The following is a 27,933-nucleotide window of genomic DNA, read 5'->3' as shown; positions in this document are numbered from 1 at the left end:
ACATAATATATCAGCTCTCTTATCAATTAAAACTAAACAAAATAAATAGCACTTTGAAGTCTATCTCAATGATTGCGTAAGTCACTTACATTATCATATCAATCAATTATCGATTGCAATCTCTCTCTATCCTTTTAAATAATTCCTGGAAGCAGACCGGATTTGGCACGCAAGAAAAAAGGAAAAAGCGCGAAGTCAATTCCTCACTGACTGCGAGGATAAAGAGAGAGAGAGAAAGAAAGAGAGAGAGAGAGAGACATTACCTCAAGATTACGGGAGAATCGATCCGCGGAATCTCCAACCCCTAATTATCTGAACTAATTATGACTTGATCTATAGAAGAGTCTCTTGCTGGATCGTCGTAGCAAACGGGTGGGATGAGTCCCACCATTCTGGTGGGGATCATTTCTATATAATCAACGGTGAAGGTGCCTGTCTCTTCATATCCTATCAGTGGCCACGTTTCTTTAACCGCGCTATCCACGTCCGTTCGTAATCTTTTTCAAGAGACTAGTGATCACAAGGTGAGTGTCGAAGTTCTCGTCATCCAAGGATTGAAAATCTACTTGATCTGCTCTCTGTCTCGAGAGTAATTACGGTGAGTTCAAATTTTCGATGCTGCGGACAGCAAAGGGGAAAGTTATTCGTGACGATAAGAGCAAGACAATTAAAATATTAGGATTTCTTCTCTGTGGCGTTGAAAATTAAACTGAGCAAACTTTGATTCTTGATAGAAACTTCTGCGCTCGTTAATTAATAAAAATCTCTTTTTCTCGGTTCTTCTAACATTTTTCTGCACAGTATATATTACACACAAAATTATATTTGTTTGACGAAAACTGTCAACATTTCTTCGCAGTTGTTTTTTTAAATTTGTCTTAACTCTCTAAAATTCAACTGATTACATTCTATTGCAAATTAACAATGCTTCTTGTGTTTCTTATACATATATAATTTGTTGTTTTCCAACACGCCGGAGAAATTTCCAGTTTCACCTGGATGTCAATCGCGTAATATAAACGACGATAATATCGGCGTCGACGTGAAAAAAAAAAAAGTCATCTTGCGACTTCATTAGACGGGACACCACTCCCTAAGAGAAACTTCTGATGGAAAGGAAATGTTTGTGTGTCTGTCGAATGAGTCTCTCGCTCGCGCGGTACCTGTACATATATCAACGTTATTACACACGATACTCTCGCCGACTACTCCCGACTGTTTCGGGACGTAATGAAATTGCGCGACGCCTAAATGTTTCAAATTGATATTTAAGTAACTTCTTCATCCCGCTCTCTAATGTTTCACATCCGACGATTTATATTTCGTGTTATATAACAGATTAAATTTCGAATGTGATATATTATTAAATTCGCCGCTTATTTAATATTGTATTTAACGCGAGCGAGACGTTTATTTCAATTTATGAAACTTCTTATTTTTAGATCACGGACATTATAAAAAAACACATGATAATGTGATTGATATTTTGTCACTTAAAAAATTAACATCTCCGATCTCATTTAATGTACACAATAAAAAATAAAATGTAAATTTTAATTTGAGTAGATCTCCTGGGACATGTAAAATAGATTAAAGTAACTTATTCGTCATGTGTTACTTATTAACAAACTAGTAATGTTAAATAAATGACTCTTTACATTTATATTGGTTTATTTTTTACATTATCATATATTGGTTTTTTTTACATTGGTTTATTTTTTATCTTTTACATTTATTTTGATTTTAAATAATGTATAAAAATAAAATAAAATAAAGTAACATAAAATAATTGAAAAGTACATGGAAAAAGATAGTTACAATAACTCGTAAGAAATGTATTTCAAAAAGAACAAGTACATTTCTTACGAGTTATTACAATTGTTCTTCCATGTAGTTTTCAATTATTTTATACGTTATTTTATTTTTACAGTACACTTAAAGTCAAAAATAACAAAAATAAATATAAAGTGTCAATTAACTTAATATTATTAGTTTGTCAATAAGTAACACACATGACGAATGAGTTATTTTAATTCATTTTTACATGTCCCAGGAAATCCACTCAAATTAAAATTAACATTTTATTTTTTACTGTATACGTTTTTTTACATTTTCATTTCTTAAGGATTACAAAATTTACTCCAAACCTACATAGTTGGATCATAGTTCACATTATCGTGCTGTGTAATAAAAAGATTCTTAATAGTAAATAATACTAATAGTAATAATAATTTACAAACAGATGTTGCTGGTACCACTGGTCATAGTGCTTTTCTCGGCTTTCGTCAATGCCGAACCGGCGATCAATGAAGCTCGGCCGCACAGTAACCGACCTGGAAGATTCCTGTCTCTTCCGATATCACAAAAGTGTGCAAATCGTAAGTATTTCTTTTTTGCAGTATTTTTTTTTTTATAGTATTGATGCTTATTATCTCAAGCGCTACCGATCTTCACGAGGACATTTTCGAATCGTAACGTAATAAGTTGGAATATTTCGCTCGTGAGAAATCGATTCAAACGTTCTGAAGCTTCTTCTCCGGTCAATAATCCATTGAGTATAAAATTCACGTAAAATGAAAAAGAAACGCGACGTGCGCCGCGGACTTTCATCGTCGTCGATCGTTCGCGGACGATCGTGCGCGGCCCAGCACGGCGGCGGCGCGCTGCCGTGTCGAGACTTAAAGGAATCGAGGTTACAATGCTAAATACGTGTTGAAGAAGGGGACCGCGCAATTTCACGAGCTACAAATGTGCTTTTAAAAGCAGACGAGCCTCTCTCGATTCTTGTGCAAGAACATGCCCCGAGTGTTCACTTTTGTTTACCGTGAGTAGAGACGACGGTGGTGTCGGCATGCGCGTCCACTTGTTACCACCAACAGGTTTCCCCGATAATATCACGTCGCAAACTTTCCTGGATGATATTTTTTTTATCTTGTGTGTGACGTACACTTTCTCGAGTCGAGTTAGTCGATGAACGAGAGTTGGTCATACCTCGGCGACGATTCCGAACGATTTATTACGAAAGCGGAGTCAATTTTGTTTCGACGCGGCTTTTCGTTAGTTAAAATAAATTACATATACGCGCGCGCTCTTCGTTAGTTTAACATCGTTAGTTTAGTATAACATCTATTCGCATATACATTGAAAGTTATTACAAAGTTATTTATGTAAAATGTAGAAAAAATTCTTTTTTCCTTTCTATTAAATAATAAGTGATGTATAAAATAATGAAACAATATTTTCTAACCACGTTATTACCTCCAGAATCTTTTTTTTTTTTTTTTTTTTTTTTTTTTTCATTTAATTAAATGGCAATTTTCTCAAATAATGAGACAAGCCTGATCGCGCTTTAAGCGACCACTTGTAGAATACGCTGACATATTAAACACTACTGAATTAATATCGTCTTTAATCAGTCGACAATTTAATTATTTCCGCGATGTCTCAACATTGTTATACGCGATAATTAATTCAGCAAGATCTTTATTAATGATGTAGCGAGGACATTGTAATGATTATTTAAAAAATGTTATATACATCTATCTACTCTCGCGTGAGTTATTACCATATCAGTTTTATACTCACCGAATCATCATAATATTAGTGTGGGGTTTCAAATGAGATTTAACATTAACCTTAGTTCAGTTCAAAAAGAAAGAGAGAGAGAGAGAGAGAAAGAGAGATCTGGGCTGAGACACTATATTTATATTGATACAACAAAAACAAAACGACGATCAGAAAGACAGTCTGATGACCTTGAAATAATCAGCTGTAATCAGCAACCTACTGTCTTTTCCTACGTATATAAACACAATTGTTTCTTTCTCTTTCTTTAATAATACATATTAAAGAAAGAGAAAGTTTATCTTGTCGCGCTGAGAAACGTTTAGACGGCAAACAAGATTTACCGGGTGAAATGATGAGATTCAATAACAGACGTGTGCGGGCAACGTGTTAAAAGATCTTCCAGAACTGATATGAAAACGAAACCGCGCAAGAGAACTTGTACGGAACAACGCGATCGAGAAGCGCAATCGAGAGAGAAAGAGAGAGAGAGAGAGAGAGAGAGAGAGACACAAGGAGATACGGAATTTTCAAATGGTCGCATTTCCACGGTATTTAACAACGTAAGAGGCGCGAGTAGGTCGTGGGAGTGAATCAGCTTTGCCGCAATGGTGCAACGTAATGATGTTCGGATACGACCACAATCACCTAACAACCTAATGATTGCATGCTCGCTTCCCTGGAATGCCCAGTCGCGCGGATAAGATGGTGTTAGTGACCAAGTCAATGGTAATCAGATGTAGCGTGATCTTCGAGAAAAAAAAAACTATCTAATAAGTATTGTCAGTCCGAGCGCAGAAGAATGCACAGATGATGTGAAAAAATTCACAGTTGCGTGCAGCAAAGAAGCGCTAAATGCTTAATCTTTGAAGCAGCTCTACACGCAAATATCGTATGTATGAATGTACGTTATACATGAAATATTTTTAACACACTTCTCTCTTAAGAGATTCTGATAAAGAACAATCTAAATTTTGTAATTTTTTTTATAATTGTTACAATATTAAAATTGTCAAAATATCAAAAAAAAAAAAAAACACTTTAATTTATATTTGTTTGAAGATTTTGGAGTGCGGAAGATCCAATTAAAATAAAAGAATCAACGAAACACCGTGATTGATTTTTGCGAATCAACATAATTAACGTAAAGCCATTAATAATACAATAAGATACGTAATATGCGTGCGCATACATCTTGTACTTAAAGCAAGCGGTAATGACACGCTTATTGGGTAACATGTGAACACGTATCGGTCGTAGATATTATATAATACGCCATCGGCGGCCTATTAAACCGTTGTCCGACGGTACTATTACGGTGAAGATACGTGATTAAGCCGACCGCACGCTTGACTACATTGCTCACGCGCGCATCTCTCTCGTAATTACAGTCGGTGCTTGGAGAAATATACGGCGCGGTAATTTTGCAGAATTTTTGAATTTTCTTGTCAAGCCGAACGTGAAGTGAAAACACACCTCCGTATCTAATTGTCGATACGTGTCGTGTGTTTTGTGTTGTACAAAGAATTGTAAAATACATGTGTTAGAAATCTGTTTGCATTTCTTACTCGTCGCAATCAATTGTTTTTATTTATTTGATATTACTGTGTTTTGCAACAAGACGAGAACTTCTTCGATTTCAACGGGTTTTACAACCAATTCATAAAATAGAATAAAATAGAAACATTGGACATAATTTCGCAAGTGAGAAAAAGATTCGAGGAGACAATCGCTTAAACTTAACTCGCTGTGGTATAACTGTTGTTAATCGCTTTTGCGCAATACGAATGCGACGCCGAATAAAAGACTGCTGCTAACAAATCGTCTTCTGACAGTGCGACTGACCGATCAGCTGTTGCAATATCTTACTCTCTTCGTCGTGTGTGTGAGGTTGACTGACTGACAACTTCACAAAAGGCCGGCGCTACATCGCCACGAAAATGTCAGGAACTTGCTTGCGAAATCGAACAACGACGCGCTTTTCAAGAATATACACATCCCTCCGATATGTTGTCCGCTTACGCACATGTATAAGAAGCAGATGTGTTGTTCGTAAAAAGTATTTTTATAACGTTATACTGTCATGTGCAATCAGTGTCCTGCACCAAAAAGGTAATTGTATCCCAATCAAATGCAGAGCCTCGCTCTTTATGTCTTGTAAGACTAAATCAACAATTAGCGGAGACAAAAGTTCACTTCTTCTATTTTTTCTGATCTATGCGGTGTAAAATCCGGCGCAGCTTAAATCTCGAAGTTACTCTGCGTATTCTAGAGCAAATCGGAGCTAGTTGTCACACAGCTAATATTTTGCTTACTAACAAAGAAAAATATTCTACTTTATAATGTAGGTTGTTACTATCATGCTGGTACACGTGTACAAGAGAGCTTTTATTTAAAAAAAAAAAAAAAAACACGTGATATTTACGAACACTTTGCGCGTTATTTTAAACAAACACAATATTTCTAAAAGTTATTACATTTTCTTACATTGTGAAGTATCATTTATGTTCGGAAGACTTATTTAATATAAAAAAAATACGTTTATAAAAATTCTTTAATCAAAAACAAACATGATCTTAACTCTACAAACATGAAATTAACTCTAAAAAAAACTTGAACTAAATAAAATTAACTTGAACTAAATAAAATTAAACTATTAGAGAAGATATGTACTTATTGTAAAATTAAAATATATATAAAATTTCAAAAGAGTAACACAACTCCTGCTGTAATTTTTGGCCAAAAACTATCTGTCATGTCCAAATAGTGAATATTCTCTTTGTTTTGTAGCAAACCTGAAAAGAGAAGAGCACAAGAAAAACAACTATTCCCGTTGCGAGAAGAGTTGAACCGAGACCGATTGACCTGTCGCGTAAAAAGAAAAAGTTTCACCTTCGCGCCTGACAGCTCGTGCAAAGAGCCACGAGAGTTTCTTTTTTTTTCCGTCACTTCGAACGTTGTTTATTCACGACTTACGGTCGACCCACTGATCCCATTTGAAAACGAAGAAATTGATTGTTGTCGTCACTCGTCGAGCAATATTTAATTCGATCGAGTTTGTATATTTTGAATTGGTCGTTTCTTGTAACGTTGTTAATGTTGTTAACGTTGATAAAAGAAGCGACGAATGAAAAATTCTAATCGATCAAATTAAATAAAATCGATCAAAAATTAAATCTGGCTCGGTGTGAGTGTCGACGACAATCAAAGGTTTTTCGTTTTCAAATGAGATCAGTAGGTCGACGGTAAGTCGTGAATAAAAAAAAAAACAACGTCCGAAGCGACGGAAAAAAAGAACAAATTTGCGAAAGCAAAATCCTGAAAATTTATATATATATATATATATATATATATATATATATATATATATATATATATATATGATTATATTATTACGTTTGATCGTTACATATATAATATCTCTTGTTATTTTCTTTAAAAAAAAAACGCAAAAGGTTATTGACGTAAAAATCATATTTTCAAACGCGTTTAAACATTTTTTCATACGATACATCTCACTGAAGCTGACGCATCGTTTTCAAGAGACTCTCACGGCTCGAGTTTCACACGCGGAGAACAAGCTATGCATCGGTGTCCGTTTGCGTGACAATTAACAGAGATCGGTTGCGATTGTAACAACCGACATTCGTATTACAGGAGAAGCTCGCTCATTAATGTACACGCTCATTATCTTATGCTTATTAAGCAAAGCGCTTGTCTCTATCTTGAAAAAAAAAATGGTTTTTAGTATATTCACACACAAACATACACACACTTACACACAGATACTTGTCTGTCCAAAGACGTTTTGATTCGTCTCTTGAGATTAGCTCACACGATTTGATGATAAGTGTCGGAAATGAATCGTGCTGTCAAAAACACATCGATAGCGCACCGTTGCGTTATTAACAAAATCAACTTTCTCTCCAAGCAGATGGAATGTGTGACCGAGAAAAATACATTCTTTCATAGAAATTGATATAGTTGTTACAAACTGCTGGATGACAAATGACTCTGACAATTTAAACAGTTTTTTTTTCATGTTCAATAAATAAAAAAATTGTTAATTATTATATTAATTACTTAAACAATTTATATTATCTATTTTTAGCATTTATATGTGAGCAACAATTTAGAAAAAATATTACACGCGCAAATCAATATTGTTGTAAGAAAAGAATATTTAATGTTTTTATTTTTTATTGATAAAAACTATTTTTTATTGCGTTTCACCCAATTCAAAAATATTCCGTTGGTTCACTGAACTGTTATCAACGTTTGCGCGTGTAGTCACTGTGCTATTATTTTGAACAATAGCACAACTCGCACAGTTGAAGCGATCATATCGTTACGAGTTCCTTAACACAAACGCGCGTGAAGCTTCCGTCGAGAATCGTACAAAGGTTTAAACAAACGGTGATACAACGATCATAAATCGTGATTATAGAAGGCAAACGTTTTCTTTTTCCTTTTGTTTGGTGCATGCGGATGCGCCGTTATTATTGCACGCAAACGTGTTTCACGTGGAAAGAGAAGTCTCTTGCTGCATTTAATGATGATATAATCACGAACGGTCATCCTCTGTGTACCGTTCTTCCAATATATGTTATAGTGTGTAAATTGTATGTAAATGTACGTAGGAATATTATGCACAATGACACTCGCACTAAATATATAGCGTGAATCTTAATATTTGATTTAATTTAATTCAAATTTTCAATTTATTTAATTTATTCACTTATTTAATTTATTGATCATATTTTTGACTTTTCTTACTTTAAAGTTTTGACGCAATTTGACTATAAACTTCTCATCTTTTGACAATATCTAATCTATATTGATTTATGTGAGTTTTTTAAAAAACTTTTTTTAAAAAAAAATTCTCTATATCAATTTCTAGTTTTTGCCGTTTGACTTTTCGAGAAAATTGACACATTGCACAGTCGCGAATTCTTTTGATTTTTACTTGAGGTTTGTAAAAAAGTTTATAATTTTATTTTGTTGACGGTATGTGCAGCGCGTTTTATTTACTAGCAAATACATGAACAGATGATATATTTTTCAGTTTTGGCTGAAGATGATTTAAATACAACATATTAATCGAAACGTCCTAATTCATACGTGAATATAAATTTTCATTCTACAAGTTTCTCACGCCTATCTCTAGGCTCTTTAAATCAATTTTTCAATTAATATTTGATTTCTGTAAGTGTGAAAATATCAATTGCCAAAATAAACTTTCTTTTTTACGTATAAAAAGCGCATTTTACGCTTAGTCTGATCGATGATCTTTTTTCTCGCGTTTACCGCAGATTTTGAGTTTGCTTTCTTCGAAAAGCAAAACGCGCGGTGAATAATTTTTAAATAAAAGAAATCATACTTGTCTTTTTTTCGAATTATTTATACCTTGTAACAGCTTTATGTAATTATAGACAATTTTTATTGATTTAAATATAAATATATGCCAATATGTACGTTTTACTTGTATCGCAAGTCAATATCTACCGCTTATCAATCTGGACGGGAATCGGAACAAAAAATAACTGTGCGATTATAATCGGTGCAATTGTGCGCGTAATATGTTTCGCAATATTTACATGCCAATTTCCGCTCGATGTGGTATGCAAGTTCCGTCAATTCCACGTAACGCTCTGCCTCATCTCTCTCGCTCTCTCTCTCTCTCTCTCTCTCTCCTTCTCTCTCTTTTTGTATTAGACACATCTCAATTGAAATCATCTCACGTGACTACAAGATCAATAAAAGTGTAAATTAGCCTCTTAAGCGTATGTGACGAAAGAAGTAGAATTTTGCGCCGGAGGTTTTTGTTATTTATAAATACACTTCTCGGAATGAGAGATAAATGTTAATTCTCTACGAGAATTTTTATAGCCAACCGTTTACCTGTTAATCAAACGTTAATACGACGACGTCTCTGCGATATTTATAGCTACCTGATAAAATTCTTGACGCATAATTTAGCACAGATCATTTTTTTGCCGTTGATTTCTTTAAATTGTTGTATCGCCAAAGTATTAGTTATTTTGTACAGTGAACGCAAACAAGTGATTTGAAACTTCCTGTTTACTCAGAAATAGCGAGTTTGCTCGTCTCTCCATACTGTTTCATCAAATCTCTCTTTATGATTGCTCATTATGATGTGCCACATTCGACATTAAAAAAAAACCATAAAAGATTAAGAAATCGGAAATTCGCTACGTTCGTAAACAAAATATTTGTTTTAATCCAAGTTTCTTTTACTAAACACCACAACCGACGCGAATGACTCTTAAGAGACATGATTCTTATCTAGCATTGCGAGGTCTTCATTAAATTTATACTGACAACGAGAATCACGACTTTGTCCTATGTCGTAAACTCTTGACAGTTCTTCTCTCTTCCTCGACACGCGCAATGCAATCGTGCGCTTTACCTTTCCACGGCGGAGTTTCGAATTGAGCGTTTAAGTTGCGACCCCATCTTTGCAGAAATCCTGAAAGAAAATTTCAATTAAAATTTACTTACTCTTGTAAAGCAAAACATTTCAAGATCTTTCGAATTTTTATTTTTTTATTAATTTTGAGAATTATTGTCTAAAAAAATAATTTATACTAAAACACTTACAAGAGGAATAAAAGTCCAATACTTACCCGAATTGCAAAATATTAAAAGTATTTTCCAGGCAATACGATATATTGACGTAAAAAAAAAAACGAGCCATTTTTGTCATTTACAATTTTTTTCTATTGACTTTATTACATAAATAGACATCACAAGCAGTATTGCCTGTTAAATTACAATACTGTAAAACGTATAAAAGATGGCTGCTGCTTTTAAAATTGCATCCACACTGACATTATTGACCTTTGGCATTAGCGTGTTCAATTCCTCGCGAATATCAGGTAAAATTTATCAATCGCGACTGAAAACTTACACGTATGAGCAAGGACGCGTGAGCAATAAAAAAACATAAAAAGCGCAGATGCTCTTCTGATAGTTTTTTTCTGTATCAAAATTTAACGACTGTTATTTACATGCCACAAATCTATATATAAGATCGTGCAATAAATATCACTCGACATCAACGAATTATCAAAAACCATTGACCACAAAAATCCATTTTAAATAGCATTAATATTAATTACACAGTTTACATATATTATCGTTACGACACGAATTAACGCTATGAAAGAAAAAAACGTTGTTACATGTTATCTATCTGCCCGCCTTTTAACTTATATTTTACAGTATTTTGAACTATGTATAGTTTTTTAAAAAGAACTTAATATTGCAATCATATGATATGTGTGTAAATTATCTAAGATTTTACTAAGTTTTGAAATAAAAATTCAGTTCAAATTTCATGTGTAAAATTTACATAAATAAATATAAATATTTATGTATATATTTTTATTTATTTATTTATTTCGCACGAACAATCCAGCGTAAGCTCTCGTTGACCAGTTAAATTTCGCGTTGTTAGTTTTAAGACTTCAAGAGCCACAATTCTTTGTTAATTTGTTACAAATTTTTATTGTATATCTTGATTTGATCAAAATGTTTGATCTTTTTCTTTGTGATTCAAAAAGTAAATATTTTTCCAAATTTTAGCCAAAAATCCTCTGTTATTTAAGACACATTTCGCGAGAGGATATTCATTATCGAGTTTTTAACATATCGCACGGTTAGGTAATAACGACACAAAATGTGGGTTACCAATGTTACGTGGAGCGCGAAGCAACTCGATAAATCGGTTCGGAGGAAAGACAAATAAGAAAAAAAGAAAAAAAAAAAACGAAGGAACGTGGCGAGGAGATCGCGCGGCAAAATATAAAACGTTATGTCACAGTGCATATATAGAAGAGAGATAGAAAGGGAAGAAGATGCTTCTTGTAACGTGCAGCGGAGTCTGATGATACGTGCGCTCACGTATACGTTTCGTAATGCGGCGTTAGGCGCTTATAATGAGACACACGTCGTAAATCGTCGACGGGGAGAGGCATACCTGCATAAATACTGAGAAAAAGTGTAAGACCGTTGACATTTAAAACGGACGATAATGACGCGCCGTCGACGTCGTCACCACCGCCACCACCGCCGCCGTCGCCACCGCCGCCGCCGCCGCCGCCGCCGCCGCCGTTGATTACAGATTTTTTGTTCGCGGTGAGACACAAACGCACGAGCGTGTTTTTGCTTCGGCAGTTCCGACGAAGATGACAGAGAGCCAGTAATGTGTTCGATGAATCACGCGAGAAATACTGAGAACTGTTAGAAAAATGACAGCATCGAGCGACACAGCATAATTAGGTAGTTTTTTTTTAAATTGAAAAGATACTGATCAAACTCGTGCATATAAATATTTTTCTACGAGACAATTAATTTATTATTAATTTTTCGAGTGAGTAAATTTGATTTCTCCCGATCACATCCAATGAAGACGCTGAGTTTCAGTTAAGATATTTTCTTCTTCTTGAGAATCATAGATCCACGGATTACTTCACCGCAACAGCTGTTCGATCCCTGAACTATCAGTTTCACGGGTCAATTAACCGTCTGTTAACAGAAAAAGTACCTGTTAAAAAAAAAAGGCGTGATTGCAAAGGCTTAACATAAACGCCTCGATTTGTACATCATTTCATTCGCAAAAAAACGCGCGAGTGACATCTCTATATGAATAATAACGACAATGAGAAAAGCTAATATCTTTTTGTATCTGTATAGACGCTGTACGTAATGCGTGTGCACTTCAGTTATTTTATTATCCGCTCTCGAATATGCGCGATCGCGTATGTTTGTACTCTCTTTGTTAAAAAACAAAAAAAAATTAAAATGTATAATTTTAAATATTCCCAATACACCTTTCCGCTTGTAAAATTGGAAATCTCTAAAAAAAACTCTCTTTCAAAAACGTTTTGCAGGACCAAAACAATTCAACTTCCGAGGACACAACTATTTCTACAGTGGACATGTGCCAAATCATGCCAATCAAAAAGTTGACTGGTTAGACGCTAGGAACATTTGCAGAGAATATTGCATGGATCTCGTGTCGATGGAAACTCAAGAAGAAAATAACATGATTTTCAGACTCATTCAGCAGAGTAAGTTATTTCGTTATTGCTAGTAATTAAAAAAAAAAACAAATAATTTCAGCGACATATCTTCTTCTAATTACCTCGAATTATTTACCCTCACAATATCCTTAAGTCAACAGAAAAAGCGCGATGACGATGACGATGACAGGTCGCGCAAAGTATCGACGCGATGTATCGCGGCAACTTTCATCCACACGAAAGATAATCATTCGGCAATCATTTCGAAATGACGTGGAACATCACTCTTCGATTCGGATGATTAACGATAATATCCTCCCTTTCCTTCTCCCTTTTCTCTCTCTCCCTCTTCATTGCGACCTTTTAGCTACAATGCAATATGGTTAAACACATTCGAGAAACAGAGACGGAAAAGTTTACACAGAAGAGATTTTTACAGAACTCATCTGCAGCTTTCTTGTTATTCTCTCGTTTGTTTAATTGCATCAGAATAAAATACATTTGAGAGCCGTTATATGATAACAAACAGTAAACTGTCACTAAAAATTGAAAAGAAAGTTTCGGCTAGAAAAAACATTTAAACAATCTGAAATAAATTTAGTAAAATAATTTACGATACAGTTACAATATAGTTCTAATATCTGAAAAAATAGAAATGATTAGTCCAATCAATGGTGTGTGTTACAATTTATTAATTAAAAATTAAATTACGCTACTCGAGAAAAAATTGAATTCCCATCGTGGATGCGCGAATCACAGATTGATTTTTCATGGAATAATAATTTCATGAATTATTCCATGATTTATTCCATGAATATAAATAAGTAACCATGAATTAATTTAAATTGTTGAAATCTCTTCTGATTTCGCTGTTGTTGTTTTAACCGCAATTATCACACAATTGTGGTGATACCGCTCATCACGAGCGATACTCATCACGACATCACATAGATACGGCGAGAAGTCGGTGGGTAATAACGACAGTTTTCAAGGTAATGCGGGGGTCTTGAAGTAGGTTGAGGCTAGAGAGTCTCATCTTTTTATATAACAGCATCGCGCGTTGCATGAAACTTTTTGCAGGCCGGCGAAAGTGAGATGGTGCTGAGTTGATTTCGCTTAAGAAGTGCGAAACCCGTCTTCTTGTTCCAATCGCACGCCTTGAACACTTCGTGTATCCGCAGTCTGATAATAATTTTGCACACAACAAAATATGGGATATAAGATAATTTCTTTAATCATCGTTTTTTTATTCAATACAAAAAATGGTTTTTTATTTTTTTAGTTTTTAGATTTAAGTTTTTTGAATTTTTATTAGATTAATTTTATGCTTTCACCTTGACAAGCGGATCTATTTTACGTATATAAAATTTGCTTTTTATGTACAGACGACGTTCCATACATCTGGACATCCGGACGTCTCTGCGACTTCAAGGGCTGTGAAAATCGACGTGACCTCGAACCCAAATCTCTCTACGGCTGGTTCTGGTCGGCCAATCGCGAGAAGATGGCACCCACCAATCAGGCGCCGAACGGATGGGGCTTCAATCCGTGGTCGCAAACTGGCCACAAGAAGGTACGACAGCCGGACAATGCCGAGTATGACATCAACGGCACCAACGAGTCCTGCCTGTCTGTCCTGAACAACGTTTACAATGACGGCATCGCCTGGCACGATGTCGCGTGCTACCACGAGAAGCCGTTCGTCTGCGAGGACTCCGAGGAGCTGCTCAACTACGTGGCCAGCACCAACCGCGGCATCCGTCTGTAAAATCATCGCGGTCAAGCCGACGACCACCTACGTGATGATCGCGATCGTCCATCAACGTCACATCACTACACTCACTTTCCTTTTATACTTCCCGTCGCGAGGCCGGCGAGACACGTGCCAAATAAAGATTGCGGGATTTCCACATGTGGCGATTGCGCCGTCTTTAATTCTCGGGTGATCATGGAGATTAATTTTTTTTTACAATCTTATTAGATATTAACAAAAAAGATTAATTCTCAAATAATTATATTAAAGAGAAAAAACTCTAAGTGTATAAATTATAATATATATATACATATATACAAAAAAACATCCTTTTAATATGTTAAAAGTAAATTTTATGTAATTTTAATATATAACATTGTGTTATTTTACATAAGAAATATATTAGTAGGTTTGTGTCTTGTTCCACGAAAAAAATTTTACTGTGATCACCGGAAAGGATTATTTACGGCAGTTTATATAAAAAAGGTAAAACAAAATCTGCGATTTGTGAAAAATATAAAATGAGCAATCTCATTACTAATAGTTCAAATATTTTATTTCTGACTTTATTGCAAACGTAGAAAGAACGTCTTGGAGATACTGAAAGATTTTCGAAAGAGAGTGTAGAGTTAATAAATTTTGCGCAACAACTTTACAAAATTCCTCATTATAAAGCAATTAACTCTTTTTATTGCCGAGATTATTTTTAACAAAACACATTCAAGATGCTAGTTTACTAAATCAACGTCAAAAATTTAATTATTCTCAGCATTGTTATTTCTGCATTTCTCCAAGAGTATTTTTAAGATGAAACAAAAATAACATTTTAATTTCGTTTCACAGAAAAAAACACAACCGATACATTAATGGCAAAAAAAGAGTTAATTTAGTTTTAGAATCATTCGGTTATCGTAGAATTATTCAAGTTGTAACTTTACCATGCAATTTGTCATGTCGTACAAAATGACTTTACATGTTTATATCGCTTGTACGAAAGCGTTTATTTTTACAAATAGATATTATAAAACAGTGCTAGATTTTTTTATCGATTATCAGTTAACAATATATACAAACAATATATATAAACGAACGTGTCTCGTTGCTACTCTATTCTTTCTGCATTCATCATATCGAAGAAACTTTGCAGTATAATTTTTTTATTTCATTTAAGGTTTAATCACACGGTATTCTAAAGAGAGTAATTATTTGTGTACATGTATTTATTGATAGATATTTGGCTGGCAGTTTCTGTACATTCTTGTGTGAATAAATTATAATCTTACCTAAAACGTACATATTCTTCATCAATTTTTATTATATATATTTTGTGTTCCTTGTCCTAAAATGAATGTCGTAGTAATGTGGATCAGGATTCGAAAAAAAAAACAGGTACCTCTCGTTTATGAAAAAATATATATATAAATAAAAAAATATATATATAAATTCTAACAGAATTTATATATACTTTATTTAAGAGAATATCTATTCCTGTTGAATTTTTATGAAAAGAAAGTTTACTCTGTAAAGAATTTCTATAAAAAATATTCTTATAGAACAGATATTCTAGAAATCTGTGTAAACACACAAAACTTTATACGATTAATGTGAGCCAGTGTGCTAGATGTTCAAGCAAAATATATTTTTTATTTTTTATTTAAACATATAAATTAGTACACATTTCAATTCGAAACCATACAGAATGCTTGGTTTGCATCCACATATGTATTTCAAATGAAAAACATCTAATTTATTCCTCCATGAAAGTTAAAAAAACCCATTTCGAAAAAGACACTTTGGCCAAGAGTAAACCGAAATTTCCGATATATATTCCGTACAGACGTTTTCCCACAATACACACAATTTGGCTTTTCTAAGTTCTGTTAACTTTCGACTTTTTAAAATTACAAGTATAAATTTGAAACTTATGTGTAAAACAAAATACAAAAGCAGTCAAAAGAAGATTAAATTAAAAAAAACGAAAACTTACAAAATTACCCAACAAATATATAAATTATACAAATCGTACAAGAGATTGTCTTTATTCAATTATCTGAAATAATAAGACTCGTAAGAACGTTAAATATATAATTTTTAACGTGTAAATTGATACACATAGTAATTCGGGTTCAACTCGAAAATCCATATCGGATGCTTAGTTTGCACCTTGTATACAAAAAATAATCTTTTTGTATCTCTCTGTAAAATTAAAAAAAAAAAAAAACCATTGCAAAAAGAAACACTGTAACAAACGCGAATGACTTGCTTTTTTCTTTCTTTATAAGAAAATTGTATTATCGCTGTCTCACTTTTATGCTATCTTTAGTCGATGGAGGCGCTATTAATCTCTATTCACAGCATGAAAATGTCAACTAGCAGTCCCCATGATATAGTCAAAGACATGCGAAGTATTCGGTTGCCGGTAAATTACAAAGACTGTTTACCTTATCATATGAGTTACAGATGTCGGTATATGTATTATACAGCACGTCTCAACCAACTGACGATAGTACAAATTATGAACGCACAAATTACACGTATTTACTCTATTAGATGAATACAAATTTCTTAAAATCTTTGTTTGTATCATACAATAACAAATTAAAACATTTTTTTATTTTTGTTGATGTAAAAAAATTCACAATTTAGTTTTGTTGATATAGATGAACTTTTTACTTAACATTCTTGGATATATACACATAAATATACATGCGCATAAAAAATCATCTTATTATAAAAAAAAGGTGTAAAAAAGTACTCATTGCAGTTTTTAAATAGCATTGTATTTCTTTGCTGCCGCAGCAAATGTGTGTACAGAAAAATCACTATGCGAATTATCTAAGCGAGGATTCGTAGTTATCACGTTTTTTTTCTACAATATATATACATACATGTATATATAATATGTATATATAATATACATATATATACTATACATTTATATATATATATAAATTTTTTATACAATAAAAAAGATTAATTTATATTGACAATGAGAATTAATAAAAAAAAAAAAAGTAATGACAATGATTTGAACAATGATAAATGACGATCAGTAATAATATAATTAATATAAAACATTAATTTAACTAATATAAAACATTTGAAAGTTGCTTTCTCGCACGCACGCATACACATTTTTCTGTCTGTCTTTCTGTCTCTCCTTTACTAGTTCCACTTCTTTGGCTTATGTATATTTTTTTTTATGACTGCTCGTATATAATATAAATTATTAATGATACTATTTTATTACTAATTAGTTGTGTATTCTCACACTCTCTTGCGAGTCTTTGGGTTTTATTATTGTTATTATTGTTACCGAACATCTCGAGGGGGTTGATTACAGAACAGAAATCGCGTGGCCTCTATATGTACTTGCACAAAATACATTTGAGTAAAATTCGGCGTCTCGGAGATTTACGTTAAATTATATTTGTCGCTTGTTGACAGATACAAACGCGGTATCGACGATTATTTAAATTAAACAGTTTGTGATTAACTACTTCAACTATTTAACGGATTCTTTTCTCGATCGATTACAAACGAAAATCTATACATCTGAAAATGTATATTACATACAGTTACGCGCAGAGAGAGAGTTAATAAAAATCGACAACACACTTCTTCCGTTGAGAATGAAAATTTTTCGCATGCGTTCACACAAAATGAATGTAACGTTTAAATATTAACGCAATATGGTTACGCGATTAATGACGAGATATCAGAAGATTTCCCGAGTGGACGGCGGTCTCGCCGAAATTGTCGATCGTCGCAGGTGTCGCCGAGGTCGCAGGTGCGTTTATAATGCGGCGGCGCGCCTTTGCCGCATTAAGCGGACTAATTAAAAACATGACGAAATGACGAACGGACAGACTTTGCGCGTGCGCACTCGCCCTCCGCTTTCACTCTAATAAATAATACTAACTAACAGTGACACACGCACAATATAAACATCAAGAACTCGCATTTCTCAGACGATCGCTTAATTACTCGATCGAAGATCGCACAGTCAGGGAACTAAAATTGGTACAGGATAAAACACGCATTGCTTTCTTGCCGTTAATCTTTGTTAATCGTTTCCTCTTTGAATTCGACATCACGCGGAGCGTGTGTGACTTAGAATTTATATAACGTTATAAAATCTGTCCGTATCTCTCTTCATACATTTTACACGCAACAGACCTCGCGCGCATATATTCGCGTTAATTAAAAAGTAATGGCAATAAATATTATACACGCAATAGAGAGTAATTAAAATAACTACATTAAATATTATCGCGCGTCGCACTTACTCACGGATATTAATATCTCGTAACAGATTCACAAACATTCTTTACAGTTCAAATACTTCGGCAATAAGAAGCTCAGCATGCATGATGATTCTATAATTAGCTTACTTTTTAAGAAACCTATACCACATAAAAAACAAAAAATTCGTCAAAAGTTAGGAAAGGCTGCGTATCGAATCAGGCCTAAAATATAGATAATGTGCACATTGAAATTCCTCCTCTATATGTTTAAAGAACAAATATGCGTATAAAATTGTCGATACATTTTGACTCTAATTACATGATAGAGTCATAGAAAAAAAAATCATCTAAATTATATGTATTTATAATATATATATATATATATATATATATATATATATATATATATAGGCAAGTTCGATAGAAAATTCAGAAAAATATATAATAGATTCCGCATTATAACCGCATTTAATGTATCTATGCAGCAAAACGGTGAGAGAGAAAAACTGTCCTGATCCAATATGTGTCTCTTCGCCCATGTTATAATTTTTTCTACAATTGTATGTTTTCGAATATAATTCACGATCGTGTGCGGCCGATTATTTGCAAATCAAAAGCGCGATAGAACATTATCACGGATGGATTTCTTCTCTCATTGTTTTGCCACGTGCGATATATGCTATATAGAATATTTTGTCATATACATGAAATATATGTATACTATATAGAATATTTCTATAGAAAAAATATACGGCATACAAAATCTGTTATATATATTCATGACAGACTCGAGTTACAGGGATGTTAATTCGCCTTTACACGCAAAGTTGCGCTTTTCATTGTTAAGATAGTACAATCGAAGCGAATTATTTGTGCACAATTTCGCGTGTAAAAACGCAAACAAGCCCCTTGTGCCTGTACTGTGAACGAAAGGTTTTGTGCTCCATCGCAGACTTCACGATCCTCGATCGTTCGATCGCAGCAGATAAACGTAATACTCGTGCGTATACAATTAAATAGTGTGTGTATATATATATATATATATATACACCATATATAGGGTGTTCCAAAAGTATGGAAATCCTGATTATTGATTATTTCGAAAAATACACATTTTTGAAAAAAATATTTCATACAAAAGTTACAAGATTTCTAGTGATGCATTACACAGTAAAGTTATTATGACCTTGACCTGACCTTGACGCTATTCAACTTTTGTATGAAACATTCTTTTCAGAAATGCGTATTATTTTTCGAAATAATCAAGGGTTTCTTATCTCTTTATACTTTTGGAACATGTGTGTGTATATATATATACACACACACACACTCCAAGTTAAGAGTATGTGTCAGGATTACGTATGTATGTGCACGTGTGCGTTTTGTTAAATGTATATATATATATATATATACATTTAAATGTATATATATATACATATAAATGTATATATATATACATATATACATATATACACACACATATATATACATACATAAATACATACATACGTAATCCTGACACATACTCTCAACTCGGAGAAAACAGATAATTTTAAATATAAGAAAAAAAAAAAACAAGAAAAAAAATTACAAGAATTGAGCGGACCAGAGGTGCGTAAATTAAAGTCCGGATTAGTTTCGCAATAAGATATCGTTTCCCCGATGTTGTTTCTCTCTTTACGCATACAGAGAGAAAATTTATACCAACGTTTAAAAAATAGGGCGAGAGAGATAACATGATGATAAGAAAATTCGATTCTCCGCAACAAGACTTCGATGTTAAAGTTCATTCGTGATGAGAGAGCGGAAAAAGGAGAACGAGCAAGCCCGAAATTATGTTTGGACGTTGAAAAACCGTGAGAATTTTTTCCGCCGGCAATGTGTGTGTAAATTTGATGGTAATACGCGTTGGATCTGTCGTGTAACAGAGAAGCGACGACGAGCGCATCACCATGCGCGTTCCACTCTGTGCGATTTTAATTTTACATACGCCATTAGGTGTATAATTGACGGAACATCATTTCTGTATTTATGTGCCGTATTTTCTGGTCGTTTACGCGAGGGATTTCGAGCGACGATAATTTATTCGCATATTCGAAGTTTAACGTATACACGTATGTAAATAATTATGCAACGCGCGCGCGCTCTTTGGCATCGTTTTTGATTCGACCGGGGGATTAATAAAATAGAAATCATACATCATAAATGGTGTATGAAATCTCTAAATTATGCACATTTCCCCGGCGATGTATGTTAATAACCCGGCGGATCGACACCTGTTCGATTTTCCTCGAGAAAGAACCGGCCTCTCTTTTTGGCTCGGATTTCATCGACGCATAAATTATTATTAACAACGACGGTAATTAATGGAGAACGTGATGGAATCGATCGATCGTTGAACGTGAAAAGCTCGAGCCACTTCAAAAGAATTCATATCGTTGCCGTGTGTCGTGCATTTATGAAGCAAATCGAATTATAAACGTTTAACGAGGCATACGTAGCGACACACAATGTCACGTCCGATATAAATTTAATATAATTCGCGATTACATTACACCAACGTTTTATAATTTATATTTCAGAAACAATTTGTTTACATATTGACACGTTTATATTAATTTACTCCGCGTAATTTGCTTGACGAGCTAATCCGGTCAATTATTTCTCTGTATGTTATAACGCACGACAAAAAAAAAAAACACAATTTACAAACTTCGAATTAATTTCTTATCTAAGTTAAATCTCGTTCTTTTTATACTTGTCGTATATTCGCGCGCGTATTACGAGGGCGTCACAAGGTTCGTGAAAAATCGAAACAAACGAGCAAAACGAATGTGTAAGCATCCAACTGTATATGCGTGTACACAAATAGAAATATCGTTGCCCCAACACAAACGCGCTCATATTTTCGAGCACAATTGTCGCGCGAGTCTGAAGCAGTTCCTAATAGCGGTTGTATAACCGCTATTAGGAACGTCACTTTTTTTCTCCTTTTTTTTTTGCATTCTTTCGCGTTTGCGTCAAGTACACACTTGCCGTACGACAGAGCCAGCCCAGCCGTCGAAGCTTCTCCTTCGTCTCCTCGACTCTTTGAGCAACCACCTTTTGGATGCTCTTCAGCGTCCTCTTCTCGCGCACTCTCGTTGTTCTCGAACCCTTAAACCACCTAAGATCTCTCTTCTCCGCCTTCTCCTTTTCCCGCTCTCTTTCTCTCTCTCTTTCTCTCTTATTTTCACCACCCTGTCTCATCAGCGTCACCGGGATCTCGACCTTCTTTCGCTGCCTTAAAGCGAGTTTTACACAGTTACCTTAAGCTACGATCTGGCGTTAGCTGCCTTCGCGGGTACTAATTGACTAGCATCGTTAATTACTCTCGTTTGATCTCTTGCTTGCGCTCGATTCGCGTCCTCTCGGTGCTTTTCTTCCTTCTTCTCTCTCTCTCTCTTTCGCAAATTACTCTGTTCCTACGGACCGTGCCACGTCAGTACTGAAAATTACTTTCTTTTTTGATATAATAAGGAAACTGCAATAACATTAGTAATATCAATAATAATATATTACAGTTTGAAACAAAATCTTGTATTTTATTTGATATCATGTATTAACGTTATTAATACATGTATCTCTGTGTGTGACTATGCGCAACACAAATAACGATATTAATGGTCAGTTCTCGTGCGACTAAACAAAGAAGATTCGATACAGAACATCCAAGTGTCGCGTTGCGCTGCGTCGCGCGTAAACGGAAAATAATTTTCAGTTGTCGACGTTTTCGTGAATTATTTTAATTCTCGTGGCGTCACTCGCGTAAGGTAGATTTCTCAAGAGCCGAGGAAACGATTCAGAAGTGTCGGAAAAAAACAAAAAAAAAACGAATTTTCCACGCACACAGCTCCGCGCGCCGCGACGCGGAGTTTTCAACTAAACGAAAAACTTCGCACGCCGTTACTCTACACAGAGGAATATACGACAGTAATCTCTAATGAATAGTTACTCAAGAAGGCGTGCATGTATGTAACGACCGACGCGTTTTTTTTTTTTTTCTTAATTTCTTCCCCACCGTTTTATCGCGAGAGGTGCGGTCGAAGAAACACGAAGAAGCGCTTACGTTTTTTACATTATAACTGGAATTTATGTCACGCGAATGACATTAAATAAACGATAGACGACTCGGAGGAAACGAAAGGCGCTAAGTCATACAAAATAGCCGAGGCGCCGATGAGCTATTTCGACGATCGAACATATTTTCTTATGTACATACAGCTAAAAACACTAGAGAGACACGTATCTCAATCACCCAAACTGTATTGTACAGACTTTGGCTCGTATTCGCAACTTGGTTTAACGCCGCGCGGAGTTTCCAGATTTTGTTGAACTCTATCATCAGTCACCGTACATTCTCACGGCTAAATAAAAACCGTTGAGAGAAGTTTGACTTTTACACATTTTGAGAGAAGTACAGAAAAATTTTTCGGTACTTACAATCTACTTGACGATACAATCGATTGTTTTACAATTTTTTACATAAACTGTGTATTCTCCATATAGACGTAGAATAACATAGACTGCGCGTTCTCTAACCTTTGCCAAGTTAAGAAAAATGTCTTCAATGTAGGAAGAGAGCTAGTGTTGAACTGTAGCCTCATCTTTGTCTAGTAAAGTAGTGGCGAAAAAAGAAGTTTTCGTTGATTGATAGAATAATAATGGAAAAGTGTGGGAATGAAAAAAATGAAGGAGATTAAGAGTGATGGCGAATTAAGCGCTACGGCCCAATAGCCATATCGAATTTTTGCCCAACTACTACTTCAACCATTACCTCATTACAGATAGAGAGAGAGTTACAGTTCAAAAAACATGTTGTCTATTTCAATTTGAAGAACAACTTTTCAGCCAAACACGCAGTCTATGTATTCTACGTGTATGTTATTCTCATTAGACGTTAAACAAAAAAAAAAAAAAAAAAAAAAGAATGATCTCTTTTATCAGTAACATTGTTACGTATTCAAAACTGCTTGAAATTAATTTTAATCAACTTAATAAGTAATATGCGTAATTAATGTAACGTATGTAATGTGTGTAATTAATCAACACTGCACGGAAGATCGAACAAATGTTCTCCATGAAAGTCAAACAACCATGTTTATAATTTATAGATACGAGGTGAACATATGTATTGTATATATCCGTCTGCGGATGCGTCGTAGAACAAGCCGAGAGACGAAAATGTTTAAATATATGTCTTGAAGATATACGAACTATTGACGGTACAATTATCGTTTGGGTCGTCACAGTGCCGGTGATCCGCAATCGCTCGATTCCATTCAGGAGACATAATGACACGATAAATGATGATAAATTAAATAGACAAGGAACATACGTTGCGTGTGTGACTATGTACACTAAGCGTGCTCTCCCAAGAATGTGCGGCTCTCCTCTCTTCTTTTTCATATTATTTAAATACAATATATATATGTATATATATATATACATACATACATACATACATATATATATATATATATATATATATATAATTCTTGTATTGTGTATAGTGCACTTATATACACACACTTATACGATAACGACGCGAAACGACTAGAGTGTGTGACCCGATTCGAATTCTTCTTCTTCTAACCTTCTACTTTTTATTTCCTTTTCTTCTTTGCTCAGTCTCGCGCCTTCTCCTCATTTGTCTTCTCCACTCGCGCAAAAAAAAAAAAAAAAAAAAAAAGACACTCACATACATGCAAAATTACATATACAGCGAGTTTTTTATATACATATTATTTACAACAGTATACACAATTAAATGCTCGTTTTTTATGATCGCGCTATCGGGGAGATTCTACGAGGACGTGAAACGAGCGGCCGTTTGTCGTTGAAAGCGCAGATTGTGACCGAAAAACTAACCGCGACAGATCAACCTGGGCTGTTGGTGTGTGGTTTTTGTCATAAATCACCGTTGTACTACGCGTTACTACATCCATCAAAGTGGAAAGTTCGTAAACTCTCGCAAAAATCACCATCGCGCGAACAGGCAACGCGTGTCGAAACGTTTCGAAGCGTATAGACATTATCTAATTTATATGTACAATAATTAGTTCGAATGTTCATTCGGAAATATTGTTTCTACGTTATTAAATAGTACTTCTTTAGATATGAAAATACAGTATTAGTCGCTTCGACGACATTGCGTGCCGAGGCGGTTTTGATTTCGCAAGAGAGTTTCACGGAGGTAGAAGTTTTTTTTTTTTTTTTTTTTTTTTTTTTTTTTTTAACTATATTTTAACTTTTTGCGAGGAACTCGTCGTTGCGTCGGTTCCTTGAGAAATTTGACAACGATAAACGTGGCAAAAATGCAATGGCTATTTAGATGAGTGGTGTGTGGTTCTATGAACTCGTGAAAAAAATTGCAATTCTATGTAACAATTGATCGCGATAATATCGTACGTATATGCTCGAAACAGTGAGAGACAAATCTGTTTCTTTCTTTTCGATTAGATTGTTTTTGCGTTAACGAGAGCAATACACAAACAATGTGTAAGTGTTTCTTCTCCTGTAGAATATTGATGTCTATTGTGTTTCGGAAGCTAAATTATTTGTCTGTGGTTCAGAAATGGTTTTTATCTCATCATCAACGCGCCGGACTCTTCATCGTCGAATCCTGCGCGTTCTTAGCTCCTTTGCGTTTCCGTCCACGTTCACGAATTCATCTCGCGAATCGAATCATTTCGAGAGGGGGCGTTGAGATGGTTGCCAATTTTCTCTCGATTTTATCGCGGGTATTTTTGTTTTATCGTCGTCGTCTCCATGCTACTCCGCAGCGGTCATTCATACAATGTTCCGATGACCGCGAAGGATCCATTAGGTCTCCTGAATTAATTCTTCTTTTCGTTCTTGCGTTTTCCTACTGCTTTACTTCAACTATTGTATCCAATCTTCCTCCCTGTTTCTATTTTTTTTTCCTTTTCGTCACACCGAGTGAAGCAACTTCTTCAGTAATGCGACAAAGGACAGCGAGCGTCGTCTACACAGTCGGTTACGATTCTTTGGTTTTTCCAAGGACGACAGCGGCCGGCATTACGCGGAGAATAAACGAACGACGGAAGTCACGAGAGAGTATACTTCTCTCTCTTCGTCGCATCCTGTCCCTCGACGAGGAAGTGTCTTCGCGTCGAAGTGTTTCACCCACTTCGAACGAGCCGGCCGAGTCTCGTCGTTTATTCGGTTTGGTTTTCTTTTCTTTGGTTTTTCTTCAGAATTGTTGAAAAATTGTTATTGTGCAACGACTAGGCTCGCGATTACGCGACGTTATTTTTTCTCAGAGTTCGAAGAATATTCAAAAATATATCTTCCGTGCCTCATGTGCTTGCTCCATCCGTTCTGTAGAAGAACGATGCGAGAGAGGATGTATATTTACCGCGACAGGCGACCTCTAGAATGTACACATCTTGTAACAATATAAAGTTCACTCGCTTCCCGTTACTAGCAGAAGGACGCAAAACTGGATGCTCATCCTATGCAATAAAGTAACTCGGTTGCGTTTTAGAATCTTCCGCGAAATTACAGGCAGACAGTTGGTTAGGATTAACCGCTTTTCTTCCCGCTTCCAATTCCAGAAGACGAAAGGTAATGGGCATGGAGACATTCGCTCAACATTTCTCTTCTTCCTTCGCGTCTCTTCTTCCCGGCAGGAAGTACATCGCGTTGGTTGATCGACTCTCTTATACTCTTTATCTCATCGCTTTTTGTTGTTCGCAAATTTTCCTTATCCTCTTTACAAATTTTTCTAATCAGCAATAAATTAAATTTTCTCGCTCGCGCTTTCTTTCAACGAGCGCGCTTTCCTCGGCGACTATCGCGCGCGAACAGGCCGACTTGGAAGAAAATATATAATACAAAACTATTTACGCGATTCTTTACACACGCGGGGGCGAAGCGTGATCAAAATCACGTTCTTCTCGCAAGAAGAACGACGGCTGACGACCTCGCGCGTCGCGTATTTCACGTTCTTCTCTCTTATCCGTATCTCTTGCTTCGGGCGCTTCAGAAAGACGATATATTATCGGTCTCTGGCGCGCGTTATCAAGGATATTTGCGTGAATATTATCCTATCTTCTTTCTTTCATCTTTTCTTCTTTTTTCTTTTCCAGGCCCAACTACACTTCCAATCAGCTTCGCGTTACATATGCCTTGGCTGGCCGTACGCGAAGCTGACTTCGCGTCATGGATAGTCCGGGTGCATTAAATTGTACATGATCGCGAAAATCGTGCAGGCGGCGTAGACACCCAAGGCGACCCACCAGAGTAACTGCTCGTGCAGCCGTTGCTCAAAGTTTTTTAGCACCAAGAGACCGATCGTCAGACCTGCCAGAGCGCCCGTCAAATGGGCGACATACGACACAGGAGGACCCATTTGTTCTGCCGCATACCTGTCGTAGATTGCGAAGCCCACATCCGCGCTGGCTGCAATCAAAAAGATAAAAAGTTTCAATCAAAACAACTTACGTTCCTGTTTCCTGACATGTACATATCGCGCGAGTTCCCGCGGTTCTCAACGCACGTTTCGATTTTTTGATAGTTGACACCTTTACTTAATTGTGATAATCAAATTTCAAGAATCATATTAAGATCACAAGATCGCGGTCTATGTTTTTACTCGCGATAATTCACTTTCACTTGAAACCAACACCGAAAGATTAACTTTAAATATTATGCGGCAAAGGTGAAAAAAAAAGGAAAAAAAAAAAACCATTTTTTGCTTTTATCGTAGCACTTTAGCGCGTTCTTTCTGTGAATTCTTTCATACTTTTCTGTCCTACAAAATACCGTTAAAACGATGCATAGTAAAACGATAGAAAGAAGGTAAAAGAAGAAACAAGAGCGAGAGGAGGTGCAAGAGGAGAGAAATAAATAGAAAAAAGAGTAGACTGAGGAAAAGTAAGGACGTCACGAAGAGCTGTCGGCTATTTGGTGAAAAGCTCTCGAAGTATCGTCGAGAGGAAAGCCTTCCTGTAGCTTCCTCAGCAGCTTTTTCTACGTCTGCAAGATTATTGTCGATGACTAAGTTTGATGCGTACTCAGAAAAATTTTGAATCCTCGTAGCTAATGTAAAAAAAAAAAAGTTACAAAGTCGATCAACTTTAATCTTAAGCTTTAAAACTAAACTGAATCCTTTTCTCATTTTATCTCTACTATTGGTCATATTTACTACTGGTTTTATTTAGTAATTTGAAAAAATCTTTGAATCAAAATTTAAGGAGGGAGGGAGAGAGAGAGAGAGAGAGAGAGAGAGAGAGAGAGAGAGAGAGAGAGAGAGAGA

The 27,933-nt window shown here is 35.2% G+C and overlaps 2 protein-coding genes across 4 annotated transcripts in view; one reads left to right on the top strand and one right to left on the bottom strand.

The window, feature by feature from the left end:
• The first annotated feature begins 437 nt into the window (after positions 1-437).
• Positions 438-14,637, top strand: LOC109852698. 2 transcript variants are annotated; one of them, XM_020424108.1, is made up of 4 exons: positions 438-598; positions 2,243-2,378; positions 12,480-12,659; positions 13,997-14,637. In XM_020424108.1, the coding sequence occupies exons 2-4, from the start codon at positions 2,243-2,245 to the stop codon at positions 14,377-14,379; spliced, it is 699 nt and encodes a 232-aa protein (XP_020279697.1). In that variant the 5' UTR covers positions 438-598; the 3' UTR covers positions 14,380-14,637. The 2 variants fall into 2 exon arrangements, with proteins under 2 accessions (XP_020279697.1, XP_020279699.1); XM_020424110.1 differs by having other exon boundaries at positions 461-524.
• Positions 14,638-24,989: 10,352 nt separating this feature from the next.
• The window catches only part of LOC109852685 (protein rhomboid), a 129,344-nt gene continuing 126,400 nt past the window's right edge, over positions 24,990-27,933 (bottom strand). For both annotated transcript variants that reach the window (XM_020424082.1, XM_020424081.1), the window contains exon 6: positions 24,990-27,077. In XM_020424082.1, the coding sequence (XP_020279671.1) occupies positions 26,836-27,077 (242 nt within the window). In that variant the 3' untranslated portion in view covers positions 24,990-26,835. The remainder of the gene's footprint in view (positions 27,078-27,933) is intronic.

Source organism: Pseudomyrmex gracilis, unplaced genomic scaffold (assembly GCF_002006095.1).
Source record: "Pseudomyrmex gracilis isolate BER0280 unplaced genomic scaffold, ASM200609v1 scaffold_33, whole genome shotgun sequence".
Lineage (NCBI taxonomy): Eukaryota > Metazoa > Arthropoda > Insecta > Hymenoptera > Formicidae > Pseudomyrmex > Pseudomyrmex gracilis.
This window is presented reverse-complemented; position numbering and strand designations above follow the sequence as displayed.